General features: G+C 45.9%; 1 protein-coding gene across 2 annotated transcripts in view; it reads right to left on the bottom strand.

Annotated features, from left to right (window-relative positions):
• GRID2IP (Grid2 interacting protein) overlaps positions 1-24,035 on the bottom strand; it is a 142,123-nt gene that overhangs the window by 103,047 nt on the left and 15,041 nt on the right. The window contains exon 3 of one of the 2 annotated variants that reach the window (XM_066576551.1): positions 13,117-13,271. In XM_066576551.1, the coding sequence (XP_066432648.1) occupies positions 13,117-13,271 (155 nt within the window). Of the gene's footprint in view, positions 1-1,833; positions 1,964-13,116; positions 13,272-24,035 lie in introns of those variants that run through there. The other variant, XM_066576552.1, reaches the window with a different exon arrangement.

The following is a 24,035-nucleotide window of genomic DNA, read 5'->3' on the forward strand; positions in this document are numbered from 1 at the left end:
GATAGATAGATAGATAGATAGATAGATAGATAGATAGATAGATATGAGATAGATAGATAGATATGAGATAGATAGATAGATAGATATGAGATAGATAGATATGAGATAGATAGATAGATATGAGATAGATAGATATGAGATAGATAGATAGATATGAGATAGATAGATATGAGATAGCTAGATATGAGATAGCTAAATAGATAGATAGATATGAGATGGATAGATATGAGATAAATAGATAGATAGATAGAGAGATAGATATGAGAGAGATAGATAGATATGAGAGAGATAGATAGATATGAGAGAGATAGATAGATTTGAGAGAGATAGATAGATAGCTATGAGATAGATAGATATGAGAGAGAGAGATAGATAGATATGAGAGAGATAGATAGATTTGAGAGAGATAGATAGATAGATAGATAGATAGATAGATAGATATGAGATAGATAGATAGATAGATAGATAGATAGATAGATAGATATGAGATAGATAGATAGATAGATATGAGATAGATAGATAGATAGATAGATAGATATGAGATAGATATGAGATAGATAGATAGATATGAGATAGATATGAGATAGATAGATAGATAGATAGATATGAGATAGATAGACAGATATATATGAGATAGATAGATAGATATGAGATAGATAGATATGAGATAGCTAGATATGAGATAGCTAAATAGATAGATAGATATGAGATAAATAGATAGATAGAGAGATAGATATGAGAGAGATAGATAGATAGATATGAGAGAGATAGATAGATTTGAGAGAGATAGATAGATAGATAGCTATGAGATAGATAGATAGATATGAGAGAGAGAGAGATAGATAGATATGAGATAGATAGATAGATAGATATGAGATAGATAGAGAGATAGATAGGAGATAGATAGATAGGAGATAGATAGATATGAGATGGATAGATATGAGATAAATAGATATATAGATAGATATGAGAGAGAGAGATAGATAGATTTGAGAGAGCTAGATAGATATGAGATAGATAGATATGAGATAGATAGATAATGAGAGATAGATAGATAATGAGAGATAGATAGATAGATAGATAGATAGATAGATATGAGATAGATAGATAGATAGATATGAGATAGATAGATATGAGATAGATAGATGATAGATATGAGATAGATAGATGATAGATATGAGATAGATAGATATGAGATAGATAGATATGAGATAGATAGATATGAGATAGATAGATAGATAGATAGATAGATAGATATGAGATAGATAGATAGATAGATATGAGATAGATATGAGATAGATAGATATGAGATAGATAGATGATAGATATGAGATAGATAGATATGAGATAGATAGATATGAGATAGATAGATATGAGATAGATAGATATGAGATAGATAGATAGACAGACTATTAAATTGATCATGCTCAACTGAATATGTTAATAATTGGATTTGATTGCAAGCTCTAAAAACAACAATGCCTACAATGTGATATTATGAGCCTTGCTGAGTCCTTCTCACATTATATTACAGTAAGTTGTTCCTATAACCACAGATGCATCCATCAGAGCCTAGCGGGATCTGTTGCCAGTCATTGTGCCCCCTCCTGCACCAACTCACCCGTGTAGATGTAACACCTGGCCACACACATAACCCCAGCGATAGCACCACCATTCTATACCACCTGCAGAAAAGTACGTGATGCCATTTGTAAACCACTCATCCTCACAGCTAACACTTTACGTATGGCTGACAGTGGCATCAGTGTAATTAATGATCTATTTGTGTAACTAGCAGTAATTAGAGAATGACTAGTGAGCTCCATGACTTACCCCCAGCAGCTCATTATGATCCAGGGCTATTCATCCTCATGTAGGTAACTCTGAGCACCTCCTGGAGTGGTACCCACCGGCTGCCACCCTCTTCCTGAAACCTGAGCTCAGGGAAGCATCTGCTGGTGTCTGCAGAAGACGACTGCAACTCCAGATGAGATGGGGAATGTGCCAGCCTGTGTGTGAGTGTGTGCGGTAAGGGAGGGGCGGGATGTCTGTGGGGAGAGATTTAGTCCTGGCTCTCTTCTCACATTTTCCACCGGTTTCCAGGCATCTTAATAGGGAGCATCAAATCCCACTGGAGAGGATCGAGAATTCCCATCACTAATCCACATCCTGGAAGATCAAAAGTGCTCGGCTCCTAAGTTCAAGGATATGCCGAAGGGAAGTGCAAAATAATGAGGCACTGAGCACTTAAAGGGGTTTTCCAGGACTCCAATATTGATGACCTGTTCCTTAATATAGGTCGTCAATATCCCATTGCAGCGGGGGTCCACCACTCTGGACCCCTGCTGATCGGTTATTTAAAGCGACCATAGCACTCAGATGAGCACCGTGGTCTGTTCTCAGCCCGTGACATCACGTTCAATCGTCATGTGGCCTGAAAGCAGCTCGGTCCCAATAAAAAGGGTTTTCCGGTGATGGGTCATTTTTTTTTTTGCAGTTTTCACCCATCCACTGGATGAGTGACAACTGATAGATTGGTGGGGGTCTGAACTCTGGGACCCCTACTGATCTTGAGAATAGGAGACCTGTGGCCCACCCTATTTCACAGTTCAACACCCATTCTCCTATTTCTGTAGTGTAGTGGGGTATAGAGCTGCTGGTCGCACATGCGTGGCACGAGTCCCCCATTCTCAGGAGTGATGGGGGTCATATCGCACGGCATGTGAAAGCTATGCGATGCACTGAAGGTCCCATTGAAACCAGTGGGCAATGCGTTCCGAAGAACGCGAAAAGATAAAGAATGCCAGGATGCGGAAAACATTGATTGTGTATATGACGCAATTCAAAAGAATGGGGTTCATATTTGTATGAGATTTGTGCGTCTCGCAATGCACAAATCTCACACGAGTTTCTCGGTTGTGTGAAAGCGGCCTCAAGTGAATGGGACTGAGCTGCAGTACCAGGCACTGCCACTATGAAAACCGTTGTGGCTTATTCAAACAGCTGATTGGTGAGGATTCCAAGTGTCAGATCCCCACAATCAGATACTGATGACCTATCCTAAGGATAGATCGTTAGTATCGGAGTCCTGGAAAACCCTTTTAACCTCCAAGTCCCAAAAGGAAGGGACATATTAGGCTTGTGATACGTACATTCCCTCAGGGACAAGCAAGGTATTGACCCCCTTTTTAATCCTACATCCTTTGTTGACTCAGGGCCTGGATGCCTTGTGATCACTGAGGGAACAATGAATTCTGAGGTGGATCAGAACATCTTAAGGCCTGTTCACACCTTGTTATTGGCTCCACTCAGGGGGTTCCATTAGTGTTTCCATTTAAAATTGCAAAAAAGGCACACCTGGATGGCACCTATCTTGGCCAGTTTCAGCTGAAACGAGGACCAATAGATCAATATTTGAGCAGGCTTCCATTAGTTTCCATGATTTTGCGCCGCAAGAACAGCATAGTTCACCATATTATTCTTTCTGGCACAAAATGTCTGACATTAACATAAATGTGCTCATATGGGGACTTATTGGTATCCGTTTCGGCAATTTTTATTACTTGCCAAGATGAGTTATATCCAGGTCCCATCCACTGGTGACATTTTCACATTTTTAAAAGGGAACCCTGACAGTTCTGCAGAACAGAGCCAATAGTAAAATCTGAACAGGCCCTCACAGAAGAATGTAAGGGCAACAGTTTATGACTTCAAGCTGAAAAGACATTGGGTGATGTAAGAAGACAATGACCCAAGGCACACAAGTAATCAACTAAAGAATGGTGGAAAACATAATTGTGTATTGGATTGTCCAAGTCAAGGTCCTGGCTTTAACCATACAAAGATGCTGTGGCATCACCAAAAGAAGACTGCACATGGAAGGCATCTCAGAAATATTGATGAACTGAAACATATCTGCAGGGAAGAATGGTCCGAAATTCCTCCTCAACATCGTGCAAATCTTGTTTCCTGTACCTACAAATATTTGCTGGAAGTGATTAATGCTAAAGGGAATCTTCATGTTATTAAATTGCAAGGGTTCACTTACTTTTTCTCCCCGCACTGTAGATAATTACAATGAAAATATGAGCAACACAACTGTTTTTGTGTTATTATTTACATTGAGCTTCTCTTTAATTCTGATCAGATCGCAATTTATTAATTCCAAAGGGTTCACTTACTTTCCTTGCGACTCCCTCTCAATAAGAAATACTGAATTAGACAATTTTACGTTTGTGCAAAACAGACAAGGCCATGACAATTACCCCACCAATAAAGTGCTTCCAAGAGCAGAAATAACGAGTGGCCCAAGGGGCATTTGCCCCACTACCTTTTACCGCCGGTCGCCTTTTTTCAGCTTGTTTAGTGTTAGAAAGCCCTGTGTAATTAATGCCCTGTAATACTCGAAAGGGGAAGGGCAAACTACTGCTTATGCCAGCTCAGACTTGGCACAGGATAAACGGGGAATTATCAAAAAGGGCCTTTTTTTCTGTGAACGATCGTAATGAATTAACCCTTCAATACTTAAATGTTTCCTGCATGTATTATTCATACTATTATTGCTGATTATGTAGCAGTTTGCCACCGGGCACAACTGGGCACACCCATTGGTGCTAATACTATGGTGCCTTCAAAAGCAATTCATTTGTAGAGATTAGCTGGTAAATCTCTTGGAGCTAAGCCTTTCATTTGCATTAACCCTTTGCAGTGTGAAGAGTAGTAGATAAGAGATTACAACTCCACCAGCTGCTACCCCCATCTCTTTGACTGGGTCTCTCCTAAGCATTAATGCGCGGCCCCGTTCACGTAGAACAATCTCTATTTTTATAGCTCTGCCACATGGGAGACCACTCCATCACAACATGCTATATTTATCTGTATGAACCTCCGTCTTCTGAAATATTTACTAGAAGAGCAGAGGATAAATTGATATGTTGGAGCAACCCTCCTCAGCGTTGTGTCTATAACATGAAGGCACATTAACACAAAAAGGGTCACTGACTCCTGAAAATAAAAAAGATCGCCCTTAATGGGGGTTTCCGCCATAAAAATAAGGTTTTTGAGTCGTCTTATTTGTCGGGTTTTAAGAAAGCCTACTATACACTTACATAGGTTTGTGAGGAAAGCTGAGAAGCCACCATCAGGGCTCGCCAAAAATTGTCACCCAGCTTCTCCAAATTCTTTAAAGGGAAATTTGCCTTTCAGGAGTTTGCCCCGGCTGGATGACAACTTTTTCTTGGTCTCAGTCTGTATAAGACTGCATTCTGTCAATGGTTAACCTCTGAACGATCCTTTTTTTTGTTAAATGGGTCATCCAAAAATAAGTAAATTGTGCCTCTTTCACATTTGCGCTTTTTATTTCTGCTGCTCGGCCAATGGAAATACCTGGATCCGGCATATGCTGAACCCGAATAGCACCCAATGGACCCCATTGACTATAATGGGGTCTGTTGGGCTTTTGGCATGCGGCCTGGAGTTTTCCTAGACGATGTAACAGAATGCTGTGCTATTTCATTCAGGATTTTGTTCGGGATCTGTGCTGTAGACTCTACATGGAGCCTCTAGTGCAGATATGAACACCGTCTTGCAAGGTGACCCTCTGTTGCATAGTTGCCAGGATAATTTGAGACATTTAAGCTGGGGTGTAAAGGCCCATTTAGACACAATTCTCGCTCAAAAGACCTCTTTTGAGCGATAATCGTGTGCATTTACACGGCAAGGTAACCCACAAAATACCCAAGAATGCCAAGAAACTACTCACTTTTGGGTAAATTTGACCAATTTCTCAGTTTAAGGTTTGCCTCCTTTGTCAAAAGAAATACTGGGAAAATCCAAAAATGTGGGCTGTTTTGGTGTGTAGCTTAACATAGACTGTGAGTTCACAGAATATCAGTACACAGTCCCCCTGTACAGCTATCCTAAATACTCACGCTATCCTACCAGAAGCAATTGGACACCTAAGCAGAAACAAAAGTAGTATTTCCATATGTTCCTACTTATTGGGGCTCCTTTAGCCCTAATGACATCGGACACGCTCCGTTGCATACTTTCTACTAACGTCTGATACATTTCAGCTGGTATTTCCTTCCCTCCATCCATCCTGTAAATGTCTGGTGAGTTCTCCCAACGAAGATGGATACTACTCTTTTTTTCCTGACCTGATGTTCCATTTCATCCCAAAGATGTTCAGTAGGGTTCAGATTGGGACTCTGCACAGCCGGTCCAATAGTGCAATATCCATATGCTCAAATCAATCTAAAATAGCACTGTATGTGTGACAAGGAACGCTGACTTGTTGGAAGTATGGCCGACCATTCCCAGAGTATTACCACATTGTCAGTAGCACATTATTGTCTAGAATGTCAGGGTACACCTCCGTGTTCATGGGTCTTGTCACTACAACCAGCGGACTGGGACCATGCCACATCCCTATCACATAACGGGACCTCCGCCGTACTTAACTATTGGCACAACACTGTGAGGGAGAAGGTGTTCCCCAGACTTCTCCATACCCAGGAACCTCCATCTGATGTGAACATGGAGTAGTGTGATTCATCACTCCATAGAACGTTCTTCCATTGCTCAACTGTCCAATGACGATGCTGCTTGCAACATTATAGATGGTCCGATGCATTGGGCTTCGTGATGGACGGCTTGTGTGCAGCAGCCTAACCCATATATACAATAATGAGTAATTCCCGTAACAAACTATGGCTGAAACCTCAAACGGTCTACATCTTATGTAGCACGGCTTTGGACACATGACATGCTGATAAGACACATTCCATTCTGATGATAGGAGTGTCCAAACACTTGTTGTAGGATAGTGTATGTAAGGCCAGTTTCACATCTGCATGGAACCTCCAGCTGGCGGTTCGGTCGCAGATCCAGCTAAAAATACCAGCAGAAAATAGGTATACAGGTATTATAGTTAAAGGGGTTGTCCCGCGAAACAAAGTGGGGTTATACACTTCTGTATGGCCATATTAATGCACTTTGTAATGTACATTGTGCATTAATTATGAGCCATACAGAAGTTATTCACTTACCTGTTCCGTTGCTAGCGTCCTCGTCTCCATGGTGCCGTCTAATTTTCAGCGTCTAATCGCCCGATTAGACGCGCTTGCGCAGTCCGGTCTTCTTCCTTTCTGAATGGGGCCGCTCGTGCCGGAGAGCGGCTCCTCGTAGCTCCGCCCCGTCACGTGTGCCGATTCCAGCCAATCAGGAGGCTGGAATCGGCAATGGACCGCACGGTGCACCGCATGGTGCACCGTGGGTGAAGATCCCGGCGGCCATCTTACTTAGGTAAGTAAGAAGTCGCCGGAGCGCGGGGATTCGGGTAAGTACTGGCCGTTTTTTTTTTTATATTCCTGCATCGGGTTTGTCTCGCGCCGAACAGGGGGGGCTATTGAAAAAAAAAAAAACCCGTTTCGGCGCGGGACAACCCCTTTAATGGGCTCCACCTGGCGCTGTTCAGTTCCGTCCAAAGGGCGGAACCGTTCATCCGCGGGGATTCCCCTTTCTTGCTCCCTGAATGGAGCAGGAAATTTGAATCCCCAATGCAGATGTGGAGCCACCCTAACCTGTATCTCAACAAATAAACTGTACAGTATCTTCTCCATATTCACTACTGACTTATTATTTATCCCAATAAGAACACTGACCAGGTCAGTCATTTACTGGAACTGTTGGCAACCATGCTGCAGGATAGTCTATGTGGGAACCTGTGAGCAAGTGTTTATTTTACCTGTGGGGGCGCTGTAGGGAAATTGAAGTATTACATGCTGCCGATTGAAGTCTGTGTAATAAACAGACAGGCCAGATCTTTCAGAGAAAAACACTTTTTGTCGCCACGCTCTGCTCCAGTCAATTGTTGGAGGTTCCGAATGAAAGCCTTCCCTCTTAAAATGAATGATAGTGATTGAAAACTTTTTTCTAAACCAGACAACCCCTTTAAAAGTTTAGTCTAATGTAGAGGTTACATTGATAAATCCATATAGCCATCAGCAGAGCACAAAGAGGAATTTGCAAAGGATTACCAGTAGAATTGAGCGAACGTACTCTGGCGAGCTTGATGGTCGTTCGGGTATTAGCGTGCTTGTTACTCGAACAAGCATCAAATCGTGTTCGACCCCGTCCCAGCTTTTGGCTCCTCCCCACTGTGACGTGCCTGTTTTGGCCCCTTCCTGCCGCGATGCAGCGTGCGTCATTCGAAAATTTGGAGGGAGAGGGAGACGGAGACTCGGGACCCTGCATTCCACATACAAAAATGCTTGAGTCTCCCACTGTAGTCAATGGGGTTCGTTACTCGAGTAGAGCTCTCGAATTTTACAAAAAGCTCGACTCGAATAACGCGACCCCGAGCATTTGGGTGCTCCCTTATCTCTAATTACCAGAGCTAGAATATTCAATATTGCTAAGAATGGTGCAATACGAAGAAAAGTTCACACAGTTTCCAATGTGGTAAACTCTAAGGCCCCACTCACATCTGCATCGGAGGTTCTGTTCGGAGCCTCTAGCGTAGCATGTAGCACTAGTTTGTCTGGTATAATGCCAGTTGTAATGCAGGAAGCTGGATGGACCCAATTAAAATCAATGGGATCCGGTTTGGCACTGCTTGGCTCTAGAATTTGCCAGATCCGGAAGTTCCGAAGACAGAGCTGAACAAGAAAAACATGCAGGAGCCGCAGGCACAGATGTGAATGTGGTCCAAGCTGCCTGCGGTGTAGAGCTTATTCTACTCAATGAGTCATGTACGTTTGTATACAGATTGCTGCCATATACATATAAGAAAATTGACTACTAACGTGTGAAAGTATTAATTCGGAGGTAGATAGTATTTTTCAGTGGAGGAGACCTTCTCAGCGGTCACTTTGAACACTGTCTTTTTGAATTCAGCTCAGGTTTTTCTAATAGGTAGGGGGTCATATTATATCTCAGTCTTGGCTAGAATGTATTTATTATTATTTTATTAAAGAGTCAGTATTGTTGTATCCTTACTTGTGTAGGAGTCAGTCTGTTTAGATGAGCCGAATGATCGTCATCCATCAGTCTGTTTATACAGGCAGATACAAAGTTGGCTCGTTCAAATGATAAATTGTTCAGTCTTTCACATTTGCTGTTTAGGTGGCTGAGAACGACTGAACGATCGGTATTTAAAGGGGTTTTCCAGGGAAATACTATTAATGACCTATCATCAGGATGGGTCATCAATAGTTGATCGGCTGGGGTCTGTCGCTCAGGACCCTGATCGGAGTAGAAGCCTCTGCGCCAACGTCTGTGCAGTGGTTAATGCTTGTACCTGCAGGCACGGCTCTCATTGAAATCAGTGGGAGCCGTGTCTGCAGTTACAAGCACCAGCCACTATATGGAGGTCAGCGCAGAGGCTTCTGCTGCGACCTCTCTATATTTGGAGCTGAAGTCTCCGCGCCGACCTCCCATGTAGTGGCCGATGCGATGGACCCAAGCCAATCAACCATCATCGATAGTATTTTCCTGGAAAACCCCTTTAAACCGAACAATTAGTGAAAGAGCCAACAATGATTTTTATGCCTGCCTAAAATGAATGACGAATGAAAAGTGAATGATTATCATTCAATCGTTGGCTGTCTTTAGACTAAACGATGTTTATTGTTTATTGCTCATTTGAATAATTTTTTCTAATGATAATCGTTCAATCTAAAAGGGCCTTAAGGGTTCATGCCCATGGATGGAGCGGGATATGCCCGCGGTTCTACGCCGCAAGAATCCAGCGGGGATAAACAAAAAGTCCCCACTAGTGTTTTTTTCCACATTTTTCCACAGTCTCCATTAATACTAATTAATGGAGACCTCCCGCCGCTGTAAAAAATGTGGTAAATTAGAACATGCCGCGTTGTTTTTTCCCCGTGGCGTAAATCCGCAGTATGTGAGGACTGCGCTATTAGGTTCAATAGAACCTAATAGCTGTGTTATTCTGCCGCGGATTTACTCCGCGGGGAACGCGGCATAAATCCGTCCGTGGGCATTAGCCCTTAAGTGATTGCAAAGTTGTTAAATTTTGTCTGACATCCAAGGCCTTTTTTGGCAACTGTAAATAGACACGCTGCATGAAAAGGGTTAACTGACTATGCCTGGTATTGTATGCACTGACCACATCCACAAGAACCTTTTCTGCACTTTGCGCCTTAAGCGTCTGTCTCAGCTTTGCTATTTGAGGATTTGTGAATTACAATCTCGTGATCAACAGGAGACGTAAATAGCACAAGGAAGAAAACAGATAAAACAAAGAAGCTTTACTGTGTTACCTAGTGGTGAAGAGAAGGATGCAGAATATGGTCCTAGATGACCTGAGCCCTGCAGCAAAGGGTCCTTTATTAAAGGGGTGGTCCAGGATTAGAAAATCATAGCTGCTTTATTACAGCGCCATATCTGTCCACAGGTTGTGTGTGGTATTGCACTTCAGCCCCAGTCACCTCAACAGAGCTAAACTGCAATACCACACATACCCAATGACAGATGTGGTGGTGTCTTTGGAAGAAAGCAGCCATGTTTTTCTAATCCTGGACATCCGTTGAAGGCGTAGTCCAAGCTATATATTGTAATATTGTTAAAGGGTGTAGAATTAATATGAGGGGGGAAATAACCTGACTCAATGCGTCAAACGAAGCAAAGGCTTCTAATTTTACATAAATGAAGCTCAATTATTGTACACTTTTTTTGTAAAAAAAAAATCTGGAAAGAGTTGTCCTTTTGCTCCAAAACTGGGCATGCAGTTACATCTCAGGCGCATATACAAGTGATTAGAGTTGTGGTGATTAGATGAATGGTGTTGCTACCTGAGGCCCTAAAAGTGGTTCCCCCCCTTGGCCTATAAAAGGCTCTCGGAGGCTCCTTGTGTGTAGTGACCTCTTCTTCCGCTTGTGTAGAGCTTGTTGACCACTAGACGCCTCTATGGCGCAGGGAAGAGTTTTCACCCCGTTACCAGAGTCTGAGAGGGGCTCATTATTGGGATGTGAGAAGCTGGATGGTCGTATCCATGAATTGTCCTCCACCGGACTGTTCTGACCAGACTGTTAGGAGGTGTTGGGACCAGTGGATGTGTAAGGGCACACAAGGTGACCGGGGTCAGGACCTCCCGACAGACCACCAGTAGAGAGGAGTGTCTGACCAGACTGTTAGGGGGTGTTGGTACCAGTGAATGCGTGAGGGCACACAAGGTGACTGGGCTCAGGATCCCCCAACAGACCACCAGTAGAGAGAAGCGTCTGACAAGCACGAGCTGCTCCAACTGTTTCATTGTCCGCCATCCAGAGACAGGTGGCGCCATCGTTACAAGCTTGGCTAACGGACATTTGGTCTCACAGCACCCATTACATGTACTGGCTGTGGAACCCTCTAACTGTGTTGCACTAGAATTCTGGCACCAAAAAGTCATATTTTCCAAAGTTGCAACCTTTTGAGGGTTTACATCAGGCCTTTGGGCTTTTTTTTTAAAGTGGGCAGGGCCTAGCATTAGGTGGTGTGGCCACATGCAACCCATGAGATTTACTATATACCAAAAACCGGTGTAAATTATAGCTACTCCGGCTCCTAGCTGGCACATGTCTCTGCTAGGTGCGGCCAGATGCAACAAATGTATAAAAAGGCTTGCGCCTCTCAACACATCTGTCAAATTAACACCGATGCAAACTTTACTAAAGGCTGGTTTAGACACAACGATTCTCGCTCAAAATTGCTCAAAGCCGTCTTTTGAGCGAGAACCGTTGGGTCTAACTGTACCGACATCGCGCAGTTTTCGTTAACGATTTGCTGATCATTCTCTTTCAGCATGCTGAAAGAGAACGACCAGCCTTATCAGGAGTTCACAGCAGGATACAGCTGATACTATTGTTTCAGCTGTATTCCGCTCCATGAACACAGCCGGGGTATGAAGAACACAGCGGTTCAGCTGTGTTCTGCATACCCTGCTTGAAGTGCTCAGCTGTATAACAGCCGGGCGCTCCGAGCAGATAACAGCTGGATGCAGAAGACAAGCGGCCCCGCTTGTCGTCTGCATACCTCGGTCAGAGCGTTCAGCTGTATAAAAGCCAAGCCCTCCGAGCAGAGAACAGCTGGATGCAGAAGACTAGCGGCCCAGCTTGTCTTCTACATACCCCGCTCGGAGTGCAAAATGATCACTCAAAACTGTCAATCAAACTGCTGTTAGAGCGATCACCTTGTCCTGTAAATGCACACAACGATTATTGCTCAAATATCGCTCAAAAGACATATTTTGAGAGATAATTGTTGTCTTAACCAGGCATTAGACTGCTATATGAACCGCTGGTCTAAGTAAATAGGTCCCTTTGTGTTTCATTTCCTCACCATTTACAATATCTCTGCTTAGTATCAGTGAATGGGAACATTCTTGTTTACATCCAGAGTTTTAAAACCCCTACAAACCTATTACTACTTGCAGCTAAGGCTTTGCTACAATTGTATCCAATCTAGACAATCTTCTATTAGATAAATAGTCGGGACTCCAGACTGGTACACTGTAGCAACTAGACCTCTCTAGACTGCAGCAAACCCTCAGCTGTGACAAGCATTAGGTGTGAATTAGTTTCCAAACATCATTAAAGCAGTATTCCAGATTAAAAGCCCATAAAACGTCCCTGGGGGGAATGTATTAAAAGGGGTTTTCCCAGGCATAACTACTGATGACCTATCCTCACGATAGGTCATGAATAGTTCAATGGCGGAGTTATGTAACCCTGCTGTAAATAGAGCAGAGAATTTGAAAAAAAAATATATATATACACTGCCCATATCCGTGACGTCAGTGCATACTCAGCCAATATGCAGTCTCTGCCGGCAGAGCAAAAGGGCTGTGTGTGTGTAAAACTGTGCGGGAGACCCACACCATTTTATACATACGCCCGTGGATATAAGCCTTAAGGTTCCTACTGAATGACAGCAAGCAGAGATCTTAAATTCCAGGACTAGTTAATACAGAAAATATACTGAAAGATTGTATAACTTTCTTTATCTCTTTAATATCTAGAAATTAAATAAATTGTTGAGTTGTGCCAAATGACAAACACAGCTCTGCCACATCTACTGTATATGTAATAATGCACTAATGGAGATTATTACCTGATGTTGTCGATGAGACGGTGCTGAGACTCTTCTGTGAGTATCATGGGTAGCATACATGCCAAACGATCTACTTTCCTTTCCTGAGCGTATTGCTTCAAGAGCGCAAAGACCTTCTCCTTCAAGGCCGGCTGGTCTCCCAAGACCTCATCAAGCTGCCGGAAAATGCCAGAGGACAAAATGACAAAGGAAAGAAAATGTCAAAAAAGATGCTACATACTCTGCAAGGTACAGCTTGTCTGACATGACCGGCAGCAAAACATAATATAAAGAAGTTCTCCGATATGTCAATTAGAAAGGGGGCATAAGGGAACTTCAGAGCAGCGGGGAGCCCACCTAATATTCAACACAAAGCAGTCTGACATTTGTACACATCGCTTAGTTTATTTAAATCCAGACAGGTAAAAATGTAGCGCTGCTTTCATATTATATCTTTATAGGGGCTTCACATTTTCTATTTCCCTTCAAACAGCCATAGAGTTAAAGGAAAAAACAGCCACCACAAGGGGGAGCTCACTGAAGACAGGTGTATCACTGAATACAATGGGATCTCTAACATCTATAAAGATACAATGAATAGAACCGTTATTAGAGACACCCATTTAGTAGTGCGTTGGACCTCCTTTGGCCTTTGATATCTGTCGATGCCGCACTTCTAGAGGATCCATGATGTGCCAAGAAAACCTTCCCCACACCATTACTTCACCCCACCACCCTGACAGAGTCATCGATTCATGCTGCTTGCGCCAAATTTTGTCCCTCCCATCAGCACCTTGCAACAGAAATCTGAATTCATCTGACCAGGAGATGGTTTTCCACTGCTCAGTGATACAATTTTGCACTCCTTTACCACTGAAGTCTCACCTTTCTGTTTCTCTTAGACACAATGGTGTTGGAACTGGTTGTCTGCTGTTATAGCGCATCTGTGCTACAACAAACTGCACATTGGAGCACATTAGATGGAACACCAGTACTGTATTTGGCCGCAATTTACTTGACTGTGAAACGTCTGTTCATTAGAACGATTATTGACATCCTCCTTTGACCCCTTTCAGTAATGAGTCTTTTGGATTCTTTCCGTCTTCAGGATCCCCTTTTGCTGGATCTTCTTCCTTGACTATGCCATTCTTGGTATACTCTCCACACCGCTGCATGAGAAATCCCCACACAGTTGGCAGTGACATCCTGGCCCCGGCTAGTCCAGCACCGATGACCGGGCCTCATTGGAAGTCGCTCAGATTCTCCCATGTAATGTGGATTCCCAAAAAACGCATTGTGTGATTTTATGCTGTAGTCTGGGGTCAAGGCTCTAATTTCCATACAGGGAAGCTTGAATTCTGAAAGGTCATGAGCTGGAATAGGGTTTTCTCCAGCAGGCTTCAGGGTATTCTGCAGCTTTCCTAATTGTGTGGAAGCAGTATGCGCACACTGACCAAGTCAAACACAAGGTATGAATCTCATGTTAAAAATGGCTCTTCTGGCAGAGACGTCCAGACAGGCCTTTTTATTGAAAAAGGATAACACCTGCCCTTTATGGGCGTTTAACAGATTACATCACCAACATATATATATTCTTATTCGCTAGATTATACAGAGTCTCCCGCCTCCCTACCCTCCCGTCCTCACGTCCGCCAAGGTATGGACTTTGTATTCTTTAGCATGCAGACAGCCTTAAGGAATTCTGTGTAGTTGACAAATGATGTGTTTAACTAGCTTGTGTTTGACGAGTGGAAGGGGGCCTAGATAAACACACAGTATTGACCACAGGATATACACATAACACTATAGCCCTTAACTCTTAGAGGTTTCTTGTGCAATTTCTATGTACTTAGTCAACATTAGATCAGACATCCTTCACCATCCCATTGTCTACTAAATACTATGATTAGATTGTGTGTCGATCAAACTCCAGAGTTAAAAGTCATTACAACAACAAAATACATTTGGGTTTATATAAATCAATAGACATTTTATATTAATCATGATGTCTACTACAATCCCCCCTTGAAATGTCTATTCTCTAACTTTCCCTAGTAATTCCACAATCATCTGCGGGTGACCCTCCTTGGGGTCCCAAATCTAGGCAGGCCCATCGAGCATACCAAGGTAAGCTCTCCAAGCCAACCACGGGTTCTTCACAGCCCTTGCGACTGGACCACAGCTAGCCTGGGTCCCCCGTAGTCACCGACTCGTAATTCCAAGGAGGGTGGTCTGACCCTATAACTGGAGCGCGTTGTAGGTTGGATTTAGAGTCTTCAAGGGGGTGTAGGACTTGTCCACTCCATCTGGGGATGCATCCAGTAAACTCATTGTGGGAGCGGCTTTTTCAACAGCAGTTTCACAGGTCTTTTTGACACAGGGGACAACACAGCAGGCTAGAATAGAAAAGATAATCAGTACACATAGAACAGCAATGCCTATCTGCACCAGAATTCTCTGCCACCCACTCATCCATGAAAAGTACTGGTCCCAAGGGTCAGTTATCCCTGAGTTTCTTTTTAATTCTTCCGATAGTGCAGTCAACTTTTTAATGGCAACTGTGACTTTACCCGTGGGTCCTGTATTGTCTGGGATGTAGGTACAACAAGTCTCCCCTATCATCTTACAGACACCCCCCTTCTCAGCTAAAATCATGTCTAAAGCCATTCTATTTTGAAAAGTCATAGTCGAGGCAGGTCCTAATTGGTCAGCTAGTCCCTGTAAGGCATCTCTGGTGTAATTTATAAATCGCTGCTGATTATAATAAATATAATTAATCCAGTCAACGTTTTTATTTACCGTAATGATTGGGAAAATGGACTCGAATCCAGCTTTAACTTGGTCTCTAGCTTTATACTCGTCAGGTACCCCCCTTGGCTGTCCTATGGCGTCAATGTACACGTGTAAATCGAAACTACCGCCAGGAGCCTCTCGTCTCACTCTATGATAACTATTGGGGGTAACCTCATTATCCTCAACGTTATCTGACAGGATGTGGAGGGGCATAAGGGCTTTTGCTAAGGCACACTCCCCTGTCCAATTACCTTCCAGACGGGTCCTCAACCTCATGTCTCCACAAAGCCAGTAAACGTCTCCTAAGGACTGGACCTGATTCTGCGTCCATTCCCCTCCCAGTGTACTGTAGGAGGAGCAATACCCGTTGGTGAAGTTCCCCAAAAATCTCCCCCCTTGTCGGTTTGCATAGCAGGTGTAGTTTCCGGGGTAGATTGTAATACTCTCCCCGGGGCGAGGCACTTGGGTGATTATGGGGTATTCCTTTTTCCACTTCTCACAAACAGTGTGATTGGTGGAAACGTTCGTGAAGAGACTAAGGAAACACTTTTCAACATCTACAGGGAGATTCAGTGGGACCGTCCCCAAGTGCGGTCGGGCACTACCGCACACGTAACAGTTAGACTTGTTGCTCTTGTTGGCATTGTACCTCATCCACTCTAACCAGAGATTCTGGTCAGAGTAGCCAGTCTCTACTGTCATGACGTCTTCAAAGGTAGGGTCGGCTATGGCCATCATGTTCGTCAAGGTCTTTATTTGGGGGCGCAGGGGGTTAAATATAGGCACAGGGCTAGGTGAAGGCCTCCATTCGGGAGCATCTACCATATCCCTTATTTTAAACTTCCCTAAGGGATCTGTCCTCCCGTACCAGTATGTCCCCAAACAATAAGTCCCCTCGTCTCCCGGGCTTGGATTTTCTATGGTTAGTGTAAGAACCATATTAAAGCCAAGCAACATGATGAGTTCAGCCTTCCAGTTCCCACTATCCTTATTATTTTTAAGGAGGGTCATACGACTAATTAGGGATTTCCCGCTCTTATCTTTTTTATTTACGGCACTTCGCGGTTTATAGGACCAGTCTGTTCCTGTGTTCCATCCCACTGATCCCCAATAGCGACAGTCTTCTCCCCAGACGTTATCAGTAACACAAATATATTGAATTCCCAGGGTGTACAAGTCATATAGCCAACTGGATCGGGCTAAATCCGGCCCATGGTGGGATTTTGTTTTTAGACACGGGACCACAGTACAATAGTCGAAGGAATATGTGGCCACCTGAGTGTTGGATGAGTTATACCAAAAGGTAACAGTACCCTCATATTCCTCCGACCAAGGATTCCAGTTGCCACCCTCCTCTCTCGTGATTACTGCTCGAGACCCACCTCCCACTCTGACGAGTCCCAAACAAAACAATGTCCACAGCATGACTAGACCTGGTCTCCCAGATCTGGAACTTTCTTACAGTGGGAAGCGTGGATCCAGGTGGGTCTTCCGGCTAGTTTCACAGCTGTGGCAGTAGTCAGAAGCACCTGGTAGGGACCATCAAATCGAGGCTCGAGGGAGTGCTTCCTGAGGAACTTCTTGACATACACCCAATCCCCAGGCTTCAAGGTATGGGTCCCGGTGTCCGCCTCTGGATCTGGAATGGAAGAGAACACCTGTGCATGGACCCTGGTTAGTTCTTTAGCAAGGGAAGTCACATACTTAGTCAACACATCAGATTGCAGTTGTAACTGTTGGGGGTAGTAACAACCTAACCTTGGGGCTGACCCAAACAGGATTTCATAGGGAGATAGTGCGTGATCCCCCCTGGGTGTATATCTCACACTGAACAGGGCTATTGGGAGACAGTCTGTCCAGGGTAGCCCTGTTTCCTGCGTCATTTTGAGCATTTTGCTCTTTAGTGTGCCATTAAGTCTCTCTACCTTTCCACTACTCTGGGGGTGGTAAGGTGTATGGAACAGCAGACTGCTACCAAGGGCCTGCCAAATTTCTTTGGTGACGTTGGCAGTGAACGCTGGACCTTGGTCACTTTCGATGACCTCTGGGATTCCGAACCTGCAGACGAGTTCTGAGAGTAGTTTCTTAGCAGTAGTCTTTGCAGTCATATTGCTCACTGCGTATGCTTCTGGCCAGCCGGAGAAGACATCTACTACTACTAGGGCGTATTCGTATCGCCCGCTCTTTGGCATTTGGATGTGGTCAATCTGGATCCGTTGAAAGGGATACATGGGTCTGGCAAGGTGTTTTGCAGGAACCCTCTCCATACGTCCTGGGTTACATTCCGCACAAGTAACGCACGACTTACAGTATCGGTCAGTCAGAACCGAGATTCCAGGGGCCACGTAGTACTTCTGAATGAGGGCGTTCATCAGCATTTTGGATAAATGCGTGGGTCCATGAGCCCATTGTACCACTGCCGGGTACAGAGATCTTGGAAGACAGGGTTTCCTTGAGATTTGATACAGCCCTCTTCTGTCTTTGGTAGCCCCCTTATCTTCCCAGATTTTCAGCTCTTCTGGCGTAACTCTCGCCTGTGCTTCTGAAAGAGTTCTTACATCTGGGGTGGTAGACACTTCTGGTCCCGTCTGAGCGACCATTTCCATTGGCTGATCCTCCACTCGAGTCTCACTTCCTTCGTCTGGACCTGCTGCTGCTTCTTTAGCTGCCTTGTCGGCTAGATAGTTCCCTCTAGCTTCTGGTGAATTTAACTTTCCGTGAGCCTTGACTTTCAGCACAGCCACTTGGGTAGGTAGAAGTAGCGCATCCATCAGTTCTCCGATAGCCTCATGATGTTTCACTGGAGTACCAGCTGTCGTCAGGAATCCCCTGGTTTTCCATATTAGTCCAAAGTCGTGTGCCACTCCAAGAGCATACCTGGAGTCCGTGTAGATATTTGCAGTCTTCCCTTTGGCCAATTTACAGGCTGAAATCAGGGCTTGCAGTTCTGCTTCTTGTGCAGACATCGTTGAAGGCAGTCTCTGAGCTTGGAGGATAGTGTCTTCCGTAGTGATCGCATACCCCGTGTGAAACCTTCCCTTGCTGTCCGCGTACCTGGAACCGTCAATAAAAATTGTAAGTTCAGGATTCTGCAGTGGGGTATCTAGGACAGTAGGTAGGTGTGAGGTTTGTTGTTTCATAAGCTCAAAGCAATCATGTTCGGGCACCCCCGGATCATTTGTTTCTTTTTCCTCTTCTGACTCTACACCCCCCTCAGGAAGTGGGAGGAGAGTGGAGGGGTTGAGTATATGGCATCGGCGTAGAGTCACATTATCCGGAAGGAGGAGCGAACATTGCAGTCTGAGGTGTCTTGCTGCCGAAAGATGTTTTGGTTGCGTTTGATTGAGGATGGCCGTAATGTCATGAGGAGCTTGAACGATCAAAGCGTGTCCCAAAACAAGGTCCGAGGTTTTGTCCAACAGGACCTGAGCAGCAAAAACGGCCCTTAGGCAGGAGGGCCCTCCTCGGGCTACTGTGTCTAGCTGTGCAGAGTAGTAGCCAACTGGCCTCATTCTGGGGCCGTGAGATTGGGCAAGGACACCCGTCGCATGTCCCTGCCGTTCGCTGACAAAAAGGTGGAAGTCCTTGTTATAGTCCGGCAGGCCCAATGCAGGGGCTGTGGAGATGGCTGTCTTCAAAAGATAGAAACTTTCAAGCGCCTCTGGTCCTAGAAGAAATGGATCCGTCTTTAAAGCATCGTACAGAGGTTGCATCAGTAGAGAGGCTTCTGGGATCCATGATCTGCAGTAGGAGATTAGGCCAAGGAAAGCCTGTAACGCCCGCGCAGAGTTTGGCACTTGTATCCTCTGGACTGCCAGTATCCGTTCGTGGGTGAGGTGCCTGGCCCCCTGCGTGATGCAGTGACCAAGGAAAACCACCGAAGTGGAGCACCACTGGAGCTTGGATAGAGATGCTTTGCAACCTTGGTCGGCCAGGAAGTAAAGCAGGCTTTCCGACGCCGCCTCAGCTGTGGGGAGGTCATCAGCGCACAGCAAGAGGTCATCAACATATTGTAGGAGAACCACCGTAGTGTGTTCAGATTGCCATGGTGCGAGGATAGATGCAATGGCTTTTGCGAACTGACTTGGAGAATTCTGGGCCCCCTGAGGCATCACGGTCCATGTATATTGCCGGCCATCATGGGTGAAGGCGAAGAGAAATTGGCAGGACGGGTCCAACGGGATGCTGAAGAAGGCATTTGCAAGATCCACGACTGTGAAGTATGTGGCGGTGGGCGGTACCCCCGCCAACAGGGTATGTGGATTAGGCACAAGGGGTGTGTCCAAAATGGTGGCCTCGTTCACTGCTCGGAGGTCCTGCACCATACGGTATTTCACTGGCATCCCCTTGGGTGTCTTCTTCTTTACTGGAAACAACGGGGTGTTGCAGGGAGATTCACAGGGTATGAGTGCCCCATTTTCCAAGAGTGCCTTCACTTGCCCTGCGATAGCCTGTGAGACGGCAATCTTGAGTGGATACTGCGGCCGACGTGGTAGGCTGGCTCCAGGTTTCAGTTTAACTACCACGGGTGGCACTCGGAGTTTACCGATGTCTTCCGGGCCTTTGGACCACAGTTTATCTGGAATTCGCTGGAGGACATCGGCCGGCACTGTATTAGGGTTTTCCGTGCTGACTGCAAGGAGTAAAGGTTCTGATGCCAGAATCATCGTATCTTCTTCTGACAAAGGCGATGATACCTTTATTCCTCCATCCTCGGTATAAGTGATGGTGGCTTGTAGCTTGGATAGCAGGTCTGCTCCCAGCAGGTTTAGCGGAGATGTCTTGTGGATCACAAACCGTGCTAACACATTAGGGAGAGAGCCAATCCGTAGGGGTTTTGAAAGGCGGTGAGAGGTAGGACGTCCTTCTATGCCCATGGTCAAGATTTCGACATTGTCCAGCAGGGTCTTGAAAGGGAAATCCGCTTCCTTAATCACACTTCTGGCTGCACCTGTGTCCAGGAGGAAGGTAGTGGGACGGCCTGCAACGGAGAGGGTAACCTGGGCTTGTGGACCCGGCAGATCAATGTTGGTATCCCGCTGAGACATGGCCATAATGGACGCAGGCTTGCCACTGTCCTATTGTAGAAGGTCAGTGGCTGGAGGAGGTGGGGGAGGAAGTTGCTCTTTGGTACTTTGGCCGGAACGTCGCCTTCTTGGAGCGCGGCAGTCACGGCGGAGGTGTCCAGGGCGACCACAATTGTAGCATGTACGCAGATCTGGTTGTCCAGGCGGTGGCACCCGAAATCTCTGCAGGGATGGGTCCTCTGCCAGCATTGCAAGTGTGTGTCCTTTTCCTTCTAGCCCCTTTGCTACCAGTAACAGCGTATCCATGGACAATGTCTTGTATTCCGGACGAGATGTGATGAGGCCTTTCCGTATGGGTTCACGAAGTCCTGACACAAAGGCAGATGAAAGCATTTGGGCATGCGCTTTGGTTTGCGTGGAGAAGCCTAGGTCATTAAACAACTGTATCAGGCGAGTGTGGTACTTCTCCACAGATTCCCCCTTTTCCTGGGTGACGTCTTGGATGGTGGTCGCTTGATCTGCAAGACGATCCTGGGCCCACACCTTGATCTGTTCACAGAACTGGATACCGGATTCATATGTAACGTCGCTCTCCACCTTCAGTGGGTCCAGGTGCTTTTCAATCACTGGCCAGTAGGTGTCTCCTGCTTTAACTTCAGTAAGGGCTTGGAGGTCCTTCCAGGTAGCACTAAAATTCTTCTGAATCTGCACCAGTCTCCGGTAAAAAGGCATCGGCTGTCTCTCCGGGTCAGGGAGACTGGTGTTAAGGGTAGACGCCTGAGTGGGAGTAAAAGAAACATACAACACAGGAGCATCGGCTGGAAGCCGGACTCCTGCGGACTTGGGAGGCTGTTGGCTGTGGGCTAAACGTGCGGGCCCTGGCATCCGGGCCCGCTGGTCTCCACTTGCGTTAATGAAGTATTCAAGGCGGTCCTGCGCACTTCGGATATCTCTCTGTACTCCTTGGAACTCCCCCAGGAGGCTACGGGCTACATTGGCACTAGCGGGGGATGGATCTGCCCATGGATGGAGTCCGTAGCCAGGGGCAACGCTCGGGGAACCATCTTCCCCTAACATCATGAGGGGAAGGCTGCCAGAATTGAACTGGTTAGCTTGTTCTACAGTGCCTTCTAGGGATAGAGGCACAGTGTTGGATGGCACATGAAAAGAGCCATCTGCATGCAGCACTGGATACAGGGATGTCAGAGAATTAGGATTCCCGGGTGTAGCAAGATGGCCGCCGGAAGAAGGGGCAGGGCCAGGTGAGGCAAGATGGCCGCCGGAGGAAGGGGCGGGGCCAGGTGAGGCAAGATGGCTGCCAGAGGAAGGGGCGGGGCCAGGTGAGGCAAGATGGCTGCCAGAGGAAGGGGCGGGGCCAGGTGAGGCAAGATGGCCGCCGGAGGAAGGGGCGGGGCCAGGTGAGGCAAGATGGCTGCCGGAGGAAGGGGCGGGGCCAGGTGAGGCAAGATGGCTGCCAGAGGAAGGGGCGGGGCCAGGTGAGGCAAGATGGCTGCCAGAGGAAGGGGCGGGGCCAGGTGAGGCAAGATGGCTGCCAGAGGAAGGGGCGGGGCCAGGTGAGGCAAGATGGCTGCCAGAGGAAGGGGCAGGGCCAGGTGAGGCAAGATGGCCGCCGGAGGAAGAAGGGGCGGGGCCAGGTCCTGTCCCTGATGGGGAGGGACCGGAAGTGATGTTACCGACACTAGAAGTGGACACAAAGGAAGAAGTAACATCACGGTAGGGGCGGGGCGCCCCACAATTACTGCAGACCTCACGCCATGTGGGATTTTGAACATTACAAACAAGGCAAGTCCAGCAGGAATGGCCGCCATCATAGGGAGGGGGTATAGTGGACACAAAGGCATTACACTGTTCATGATACAAGTAATACACATCCCCCCCCTCCTTTACCTCCTCCTCCACCCAACTCTGCTCGTGTATCCCTTTTGCTACTCTATACCATGCCTCAGCAGACTGCAGCACCCCCCTATCTGCCAGAGCCCCCTTTTTGTCCTTCAAAACTTTCCTCCATTGTTCTGGCTGTAATCTACCACCCCTAATCTTCTCCCATCCTGCAACTTTTCTGATCCTCTCCCATTGTTCAGCAAACTCTGCTCCCTCCCTTTCAGCAACCAAATCACAAGCTCTATGACCTTTGTCCTTGCTCACTTTGTTCCCCATTTTCTAAACCACCTGCGTCTATGCCTAACCTTCTCAATCTGCTCAACTCTATCCTACCTACCAAGTCTATCCTATCCGAAGTTTCTGGACACAGTAATGTTCCTCTTGTAAAATCTGCTTTCTTCAAATCCTTCCAATATAACCCCTCTTTCCCACTCAGATCACAATGCACATTAATTCTATAACACCGAACAAACGGTACAGACGGGATTACTGGAGAATACCCACAACGGCTCAAGGTATATGGCTCACCTACCTTAGCAACAGCCCACCCTCCACTTGTAATCCCCAACAACACTCCCTGAACACAATTTGGACAGGACATTTAACTATACAGAGACTGACGATTATATTCAGTGACCAAAGACCTCAACAGTATCCGGAGCCGTCAGCCGTCACAACGCACGGCTAAAATTCCCACGTATTCCTCCCTTTGTACAAGAGCATATACCGAGCTCAATCATACAAAAATGAATACGCGTTTTTCAAATTTACCTGCCCGCTCTCCAAGCGTATTAGAGCAACCGTGCCCTATTACCTAGGGGAGCATGGCCCTCGGGCGTGCACCCTCAAAGCGTATAGGAACACAGACTATGTCCTGCTATACACTCGAGTCCGCCCCTCTACACACAAAAGGTTAATCCTCACAGAATTTGTCTCTTGGTCTTAGGTACACAGTCTTTAACCGTCTCAGACACAACAGCATACAGCATACAGAATACCCCTAGACAGATAACATGGTGGTTTTTCGGGTGGACAGAACTAGAGTTATTACCTGTCTTTCAGTGAAGGTCTAGTCTGGATCAGATACAGGCAGATTTAGCAGTTAGAAATCAGTTTTTACACAGGTAGATAAAGCAATCTTACCGTGTTCTGTAGTTTTTGGGCCCCTGAGTTCCGCGTGCTATCTGCCGGTCTCTATACGTTCCAGGCTGTGACCTC

This window comes from Eleutherodactylus coqui, chromosome 8 (genome assembly GCF_035609145.1).
Source record: "Eleutherodactylus coqui strain aEleCoq1 chromosome 8, aEleCoq1.hap1, whole genome shotgun sequence".
Taxonomy (NCBI): domain Eukaryota; kingdom Metazoa; phylum Chordata; class Amphibia; order Anura; family Eleutherodactylidae; genus Eleutherodactylus; species Eleutherodactylus coqui.